We start from the raw sequence: 9,844 nt of genomic DNA on the forward strand, positions 1-9,844 counted from the left end.
AAAAATTAAAAAAAAATTGACTTCATCAAAATTAAAAATTCTGTGACCAAAGGGCACTATCAGGAAAGTGAAAAGACAATCAAAAGAATGAGAAAAAACTCACAAACCAAATCTAATAAGGGGTTAGTAGTTTTTAAACAGCTTATTGGAAAGTTTTGAGGATCTTGAATGTAATAACATGACTTGTTCCCTTGTCATTGCCTTAGAAAAAGAAGATGGTTAGAAGCGCTGGCTTACAATAGTAAAATAAATCAGAACACAAACCTGAACTTAAATTGTTTTCTTCTCAGGGCCACATGGATAGGAGTTACATTAAATACTTTAATGATTTCTCTGATGACAATTTATGCCTAATATCGAACTCTATATATTTCAGGGATTCCCTTGTAGGTCCTTTTTTTAGGATACCAGTAATACTCACATCTTTAAAAGCATTAAATATATAAGGGAGTATATGCAGGAGTGGGCAAAAGGAAGTCCAAGGAAGATGGAACTCAATTTTAGAATCTTTTTTCATTTATCCCATGTAACCAAATGTTCAATCATTCCTCTTTGTTTTCCTAAATAACTCTGGAACCATTTCCTGGAGCTTCAGATTCCTTGACACTATTGCATTTCAACTCTCAAACAACTCATTTAGTTTAAAATATTAGCCATCTAACTTGTCTTCCCGATTCCAAAACCCAAATACCCAACCACAATACATTTAACATAACAATCTTTATAATGTAAAAATCTGCTCACATAGGGTTTTATATTAAAAAAGCAAACTCTCATAGGAACCACCTATCCCAGAATTGCCTATAGTCCATGTCTCTATACTGTACTCCAGGTAAACTGAAAAGACATTTTAGGGATGAGAATTTGGGTTTTGGTTTGAATTAAGTTAACCAGGTGTCTGATTCTTATTCACTCCAGATTTTCAGGTCTATCGACCTAGTAGGTAAAGTTCTGCTACATTTTAGAACATATGAGCTTTTTATGAATTGAAGCTGGTCTTTTTTCCTTGCCTTGATGAAAACATTTGAGTGACATTTGAAGAAATTTCTAGAGTCCCAGTAGTAGTGCATGTTGTTATGTTGATGTCTGTATAATGCTATAAAATTCTTATGATGAATATCTATTTAAAACCTTTTTTTTAGGAGGTCAGTACCATGTTTTGTAGAGGAAAAGAAATTTCACATTTGTGTTGATAACCTAAGAGACTACTCATACTGTAGAGCTGAAAGGAATAATGATCATAAAGAGAAGTAGGAAGGAAAAGATGCATTGTGCTGAAAATTAAAATGTTGTGAGGTGAAAAAAATATTATGAGGTGACCTAATTGAAAGGGATTAGGTAAACTTATAAAATGAGTCAAATTTTTTAATTACTTTTTTCTCTAAGATTTTAAAATTAAATTTCCTCTTCATTTTTTGAAAAAAAGAAAATCTTTTGGAGTGTGTCCTTGAAAGCTTGTTTCACTTGCTGGTTTCTGAGAGTGTAAATGAAAGGATTTAATAAAGGGGCAACCGAGGTATAAATAACAGTTACACCTTTGGATAAAGTCACCCTTTCCTTTGCTGTTGGCTTTATGTAATTGAAGATACAGCTACCATAAGTAAGGGAGACTACGATCATATGAGAAGAACAAGTAGAAAAAGCCTTTGTTCTTTTCTGAGCAGAGGGGAGTTTTAGAATGGTCTTGATAATACATGTGTAAGAAAGAATCAGTAACAGCAACGTGACCATGAGATTTACAAGAGATAAGACAAACGAAAGCAATTCCAGTAAATGAGCGTCAGTGCAGGAAAGCTGCAGCACAGGGGAAGTGTCACACATGAAATGATCAATTTCTCTGGAAGCACAGAAATCCAGTGTCAGTCCCGAGGCCAATGGTGGAAACGAAAGCAGAAAGCCAACTGTCCATGAACTGAATAGAAGTTGGTAACACACTTTGTTGTTCATAATGATGGGATAATGTAGGGGTTTGCAGATTGCTACGTAACGGTCAAAAGACATGGCGGCCAGTAGGTAAAATTCTGTAATTTCTAATAAGAGGAAAAAGAATAACTGGGATGCACAACCATTGTAGGAAATTATTTTGTTTTTAGTCACGATGCTTATCAGATATCTGGGAATACAGACTGTTGTCAGTGAAGCTTCCAAGAAGGAGAAATTTCGGAGGAAAAAATACATGGGAGTCTTGAGGCTGGTATCTAGCAATGTAAGAAGGATGATGGTTAAGTTCCCCATCACATTCAACACATAGTTTAGAAAGAGAAATATAAAAATCACAATTTGCAATTGTGGGTCATCGGTCTGTCCTAGGAGAATAAACTCAATCTCTCTTGACTGATTCCTCATTTCAGACTTGAGTACTATTAAGTAGACATAGGAAAACAACTCCAGAAGTGGAAATAAGAGGAATTTTTTAAAGAGCTACAGAGATGGGGCGCCTGGGTGGCTCAGTTGGTTAAGCGACTGCCTTCGGCTCAGGTCATGATCTCAGGGTCCTGGGATTGAACCCCGCATCGGGCTCCCTGCTCGGCAGGAAGCCTGTTTCTCCCTTTCCCTCTCCCCCTGCTTGTGTTCCCTCTCTCACTGTCTCTCTCTGTCAAATAAATAAATAAAATCTTTAAAATAAAATAAAATAAAATAAAGAGCTACAGAGAGAAAAAAAAAAAAAAAAACCAAAACAACATAGTCAGAAATGTAAAAAGGTTAAAAGTTGAAACAATTTAACAAGACAGATGATACTTAAAATTACAGCATAGATCAACATAGGCAGCCTGCACCTGATGGTTCCATTTAAGCAACAGTTATGATAACAACACTACTAAATTTTTTCTTTTTCCCTATTTGAACTTGAAAGATAATTTAAATTTTGGCTGATCATTTCCAAATGAGCTGAATTCTGTTTCAATGTTCTAAATAGGCAGAACATAAGCTTGACTTAAATGTATTTTTTTATATTTATATTAAAAAATTATTGAAAAAGTTCTTGTAACATCTAGAAAATTAATACCAATGTCAACTTTTAATGTTTATTCAAAAATTCTTAGCTCATTAAAACACAAATGTGTGAAATATAAAAATAATGGCAGTTACATATTTTCTCTCCAATTGAAATATTCTAATATATACCATTATTTTGTCCCAATGCAGTACTTTCCCATTATTTCTTTATCTTATTTCACTTAATTATTATTTTTCTTTGGTTCTAATACATCAGTCTTCTCCTATCAGTTGCATTTAATCATGAAGTTTTGACCATTCTACATAAAAACAGAGAGATATATGGCAGTTAAAAACCAGTGGATATTACTTGACTTTTACTTGTGGGAATGCTTTCATTTATGATCTAGATATTTATTGCAAATTATAAGTGAGTTACCATATCTAGAATACATTGCTATAATTTTCCCCCTATGGGAATATGGTAGAAACAGGGGTAAAAATAAATGATGAATATTCTCCCTCTTATAACATTATAAAAAATTCCAAAAATTTAAGAGGAAGTTAATTCCAAAGCTTTTCTGCAGAAGGATTCTAAAAACAGATATGGATTCTGGAAATTATATGCATCTGTTAATAACTTTCTCTTCCACTGACACTCATTAAAATGATGGGACCCAGATATTACAAATAATTAGAATCCTCTTTTAGGCCAGGTAAGATTCATTTTCTGTCTTCTTTTCTTATATATAAAATGAAGGTAAATGTCTCCATAAAAATTCTAAATGAAAAGACATTTCAGAAAGCCCTCATATGAAAGGAACCCAAATTTTGTAACAAATAATTCTGGCTTCAAATTGTGTACTAACAAAAGGCAAGTTTTATCATTTTGCTCATAAGAGACACAGGGGATTAATTAAAAAAAAAGAAGAAGAAGAAGAAAAGAAAAAGAAATGCCCCTTGGAGACTTGTGTCAGGAATATCAGTTACATATAAAATAAAGCAACAACCACCAAAACAAACAAAAAGGGAAGGAAATAAAAACTACTGTGAACTGCTTTAAGCACAAAACTGAATTTCTTTAACTACAAAACAAAACAGATATTCTCCCAAAAAAGACCTAGAAAATAATTTAAACCCTATACTTAATGCCAACAAGAATTTCAGATATTCCATTGCCTTGGGACAGTATGACCATTTCTACACATTAGGATGATTTATCCCAAAAGGAAACCTCTCTTGCTTCCTCAATCAGTGTTAGGATTTCATTAACTTGTGACCTATACCCCAAATCGGAGGTGTAGGGCAGTACTTAAATGTTTTGCTACTTTTTAAATTTTGAAACAATATACAATATAAAGAAAAAAAAAAACAACAAATACACCATGAAGACCTTATATTTCTGCACCATTTGATGCTCCATCTGCTACTCAATATAGTAGTATGTGTTTATAACAAAAAAGAATATTCTACTAGATAAGCATGATATAACTATTATTATCAGGACATTAATAATGATACATTATTAACATGTACTTCTCTAATTGTATTTAAGTTTCACCAGTGACTAAAAATTTTCCTTATAGAAAATAATACAATTTAGAATTACATGTTAATTACCATAATGTTTTAGTCTCCTTTAATTTGGAAAATTCCCTAGTCTTCCCTTAACTTTCAAGGATGCCGGTTGAAAATTCTTTTTTTCTTTTTCTTCTTTAAATTGACATTAAGTACATTTTTAAAAATTTTAAATCCAATATAGTCTACATACAGTGATATATTAGTTTCAGGAGTACAATATAGTGATTCATCAATTCTATACATTACACAGTGCTCTTCAAGATAAGTGCGATCTTAATCTCCTTCACTTATTTCACCCATCCCCTCAGGTAACCATCACTAACTTTGTTCTTGATAGTTAAGAGTCATTTTTTTGGTATGTCTCTTTTTTTTTTTTCCTTTGTTCACTGGTTTTGTTGCTTAAATTCCACATATGAGTGAAATCAGATGTTATTTGTCCTCCTCTGACTGATTATTTTGCTTAGCATATACATTCTAGATCCATCCATGTTGATTCAAATGGCTAGATTACATTCTTTTTTATGGCTAAGTAATACTTCATCATATTTCATTATATATATGTATCTACATATACATATATACACATATACATATATATATTTATATATATATATACACACACACATATACATATACATCTTTATCCATTCATCTAATCATGCACACTTGAGCTGCTTCTATATTTTGGCCATTGTAAATAGTGCTGCAAAAGCATAGGGGTGTGCATATCTTTTCATATTACTGTTTTCATATTCTTTGGGTAAATGCCCAGTAGTGGAATTAATGGATCATATGTAGCTCTATTTTTTAAGAAACCTCCATACTGCCTTCAACAGTGGCTGCACCAGTTTGCATTTCCATCAACAATGCACGAGGGTTCCTTTTTCTCCACATCCACGCCAATACTTATTGATTCTTCAGTTCTTGATTTTAGCCATTCTGACAGATGTGAGATGATATCTCATTGTAGTTTTGATTTGCATTTGCTTAATGACGAGTGATGTTGAACATCTCTTCATGTGTCTGATGCCATGTGAATATCTTCTTTGGAGAAAATTCTGCTCATGACTTCTGCCCATTTGTTAATTGGATTGTTCGTTTTTTTTTGTGTTGAGTTGTAAAAGTTCTCTGTATACTTTGAATACTAACTCTTTATCAGATATGTCATTTTCAAATAGCTTCTCTCCTTTGGTAGATTGTCTTTTAATTTTGTTGATTGTTTCCTTCTCTGGGCAGAAGCTTTTTATTTTGATGAAGTCCCAATAGTTTATTTTTGCTTTTGTTTCCATGCCTCAGGAAACATATCAGGAAAAATGTTGCCATAGCAAGTGTCAGAGAAATTACTGCCTGTGCTCTCTTCTAGAATTTTTATGGTTTCAGGTGTCACATTTAGGTCTTTAATCCATTCTTTTGTTTGGTGTAAGAAAACCCATTGTTTTTTGTTTGGTATAAGAAAGTGGTCCACTTTCATTCCTTTGCATGTAGCTTTCCAGTTTTGACAAACCTATTGGTGGAAAAGATTGTCTTCCCACTGCATATTTTTGCCTCCTTTGTCAAAGAGTAATTGAATCATGGGTTTATTTCTGTAATTCTGTGCCATTGATCTATGTGTCTACTTTCCTGCCAGTACCATATTGTTTTGATTAGTATAGCTTTGTAATATAACTTGAAGTCTGGAATTGTGATAATTCCAATTTTGTTCTTTTTCAAGATTCCTTTGGCTATTCGGTTTTTTTGTGGTTCCATACAAATTTTAGGGTTTTTTTTCCTAGTTTTGTGAAACATGCTGTTAGTATTTTTTTCTTATTATGTTATGCTGTTAGTATTTTGATAGAGACTGCTTTAAATGTGTAGATTGCTTTGGGTAGTATAGACACTTTAACAATATTTGTTCTTTCAACCAGTCAGCATGGAATATCTTGCCATTTGTTTTTGTCCTCTTCAATTTCTTTCATCAGTGTTTTACAGTTTTTTGAGTACAGGTCTTTCACCTCCTTGGTTAGGTTTGTTCCTAGGTATTTTATTTTTTCAGTGTAGTTGTAAATAGGATTGTTTTCTTAATTTCTCTTTCTGTTGCTTCATTGCTGGTGTATAAAAATACAACAGATTTCAGTACATTGATTTTATATCCTGTGATCTTAGTGAATTCATTTATCAGTTCTAGTAGTTTTTTGGTGGAGTTTTTTGGGATTTCTCTATATAGTATCTTGTCATCTGCAAATAGTGGGTTTTACTTTACTAATTTACATCACATTTATTCCTTTTTCTTGTCTGATTGCTGTGGCTAGGACATTTAGTACTCTGTAGAATAAATGTGGTGAGGGTGGACATTCTTGTCTTGCTCTTGACCTTAGGGGAAAAGCTCTCAGTTTTGCCCCATTGAGTATGGTGTTAGCTGTGGGTTTTGGTATAGGGCCTTTATTGTGTTGAGGTATGTTCCTTCTACATCTATTTTGTTGAGGGTTTTATTATGAAAGGGTATTGTACTCTGTCAAGTGCTCTTTCTGCATCTATTGAAATGACCGTTTGATTTTTATCTTTTCCCTTGTTGATGTGATATGATGTTGATTGCTTTGCAAATATTGAATCATGCTTGCATCTCAGGAATAAATCCCACTTGATCATGGTGAATGATTTTTTCAATGTATTTTTGGATTTGATTTGGTAATATAGTGTTGAGGATTTTTGCATCTATGGTCATCAGAGATGTGTATTTCTTTTTTGTAGTGTCTTTATCTGGTGTTTATATCAGCAAAATGCTGGCCTCATAGACCGAATTTGGAAGATTTCCTTCCTCTTCTATTTCTTGGAAAAGTTTGAGAAGAATAGGTCTTTTTTTTTTTTTTTTTTTTTTTTTAATTTTTTTTTTTTTAAAGATTTTTTTATTTATTTATTTGAGAGAGAATGAGAGACAGAGAGCATGAGAGGGAGGAGGGTCAGAGGGAGAAGCAGACTCCCCGCTGAGCAGGGAGCCCGATGCGGGACTCGATCCAGGGACTCCAGGATCACGACCTGAGCCGAAGGCAGTCGCTTAACCAACTGAGCCACCCAGGCGCCCTGAGAAGAATAGGTCTTAACTCTTCTTTAAATGTTTGGTAGACTTCACCTGTGAAGCCATTTGGTCCTGGACTTTTGTTTGTTGGGATATTTTTAATTATTGAATCAATTTCATTGCTTGTAATTGGTCTGTTAAAATTTTCTATTTCTTCCTGTTTCAGTTTTCATAGTGTGTATGTTTCTAGAAATTTATTCATTTCATTTAGGTTGCCCAATTTGGGGGCATATAATTTTTCATAATATTCTTTTATAATTCTTTGTATTTCCGGGGTGTCAGTTGTTATTTCTCCTCTATCACTTGTGATTTTGTTTATTTGAGTCTTTTTTGTTGTTGTTTTTTGATAAGTCTGGCTAAAGGTTTGTTAATTTTATTGATGTTTTCAAGGAACCAGCTCCTGGTTTCTATTTTTTTTTTGTTTCTACTTTGTTTATTTTTGCTCTAATCTTTATTATTTCCTTCATACCACTGCTTTTGTGTTTTATTTACTCTTTTTTTTCTGGCTTCTTTACATGTAACGTTAGGTTATTTGAGATTTTTCTTGCTTCTTGAGGTTGGCCTGTGTTTCTATAAACTTCCCTCTTAAAACCACTTTTGCTGCATCTTAAAAGTTTGGACCATTGTGTTTTCATTTTCACTGTCTCCATGCATTTTTTTGATTTCCTGTGTGCCATCTTGGTTGACCCATTTATTGTTTAGTAACATGTTATTTAACCTCCATGTATTTATGTTCTTTCCAGGAATTTTTGTGGTTGATTTTTAGTTTGATAGCATTATGGTAAAAAAGATGCATGGTATGACTTCCATCTTTTTGAATATGTTGATACTATTTTTCTTGCCAAAGATGGGATCTATTTTGGAGAATTTTCAATGTGCACTTGAAAAGAATGTGTATTCTGCTGTTTTAGGATGGAATATTCTGAATATACCTGTTAAAATCATCTGGTTCAATGTGTCAACAAAGCTACTATTTCTTGTTGATTTTCTGTCACTATGATCTATCTGTTGATGTAAGTAGGGTGTGAATGTCCCCTACTATTATGGTATTACTATTGATTAGTTCCTTTATGTTTGTTATTAACTGCTTTATGTATTGGGTGCTCCCATTTTGTGTGCATAAATCTTTACAATTGTTATATTTTCTTGTTGGATTTTTCCCTTTAGAATTACATGGAGTCCTTTGTCTCCTATTACAGTATTTGTTTTAAAGTCTATTTTGCCTGATATAAGCATTGTTACCCCAGATTTCTTTTCACATCCATTTGCATGATAAATATTTCTCCAAACCCTCACTTTCAATCTGCATGTGTCTTTCCATCTGAAATGAGTCTCTTTTTGGGCAGCATATAAATGGGATTTGCTTTTTTATCCATTCCATCACCCTATGTCTTTGATTGGAGAGTTTAATCCATTTACATTTATAGTAATTATCGATAGGTGTGCACTTATTGCCATTTTGTCTCTTGTTTTGTGCTTGTTTTTGTAGTTCTTCTCTGTTTCTTTCTTCTCTTACTCTCTTCTCTCTTGTTCTGCTGGCTTTCTTTAGTTACCTACTTAGATTCCTTCCTCATTATTTCTTGCATATCTATTACTGGTTTTTGGTTTGTGGTTACCATCAGGCTTGTATATAACATCTTCTGCATATAGCAGTCTATATTAAGTGATGGTCACTTATGTTTCAATGCATTCTTAATTCCTCTCCCTCCCATATTTTAGGTATGTGGTATCATACCTTACATCCTTTCATTTGTGAGTCCCTTGACTGATTTTTAAAGATACATTTATTTTTACTGCTTTTGTCCTTTCTACTATTTTCCTCTTACTTAAAGTCTTTCTTTTCCACTCAAAGAGTCCCCTTTAACATTTCTTGGAGGGCTGGTTTAGTTGTCATGACTTCCTTAACTTTTGTCTGGGAAACTCTATGTCTTCTTCTGTTCTGAATGTTAGCTTTGATGGATAGAATATTTTTGCTGCAGGGGTTTTTGTTTGTGTTTTGTTGTTGTTTTAGGCCTTTGACTATATCATGCCACTTTTCTCTGGCCTGCAAAATTTCTGCTGAATCATCAGCTGATAGCCTTATAGGGGTTCTTTCATATATTACTGTCTTCTTTTCTTTTGTTGTTTTTAAAATTTTTCTTTATCACTACTTTTTGCAATTTTAATTAGTATGTATCTTGGTGTGGACCTTCTTAGGTTGATTTTGTTGGGGCATCTTTGTGCCTCCTGGATGTGGATTTCTGTTTCCTGCCCCAGATTCAGGAAGTTTTCAAC

General features: G+C 33.2%; 1 protein-coding gene across 1 annotated transcript; it reads right to left on the reverse strand.

Annotated features, from left to right (window-relative positions):
- Positions 1 to 1,413: 1,413 nt before the first annotated feature.
- Positions 1,414 to 2,346, reverse strand: LOC116642492 (olfactory receptor 6C6-like; the record flags this gene model as incomplete). Its single annotated transcript, XM_032420945.1, has 1 exon — positions 1,414 to 2,346. A coding segment is annotated over exon 1 (933 nt), but the record flags the coding sequence as incomplete, so codon positions are not given.
- Between the last annotated feature and the right edge of the window lie 7,498 nt (positions 2,347 to 9,844).

The sequence above is a fragment of the Phoca vitulina genome, unplaced genomic scaffold (assembly GCF_004348235.1).
Source record: "Phoca vitulina isolate PV1807 unplaced genomic scaffold, GSC_HSeal_1.0 scaffold23, whole genome shotgun sequence".
Classification (NCBI taxonomy): domain Eukaryota; kingdom Metazoa; phylum Chordata; class Mammalia; order Carnivora; family Phocidae; genus Phoca; species Phoca vitulina.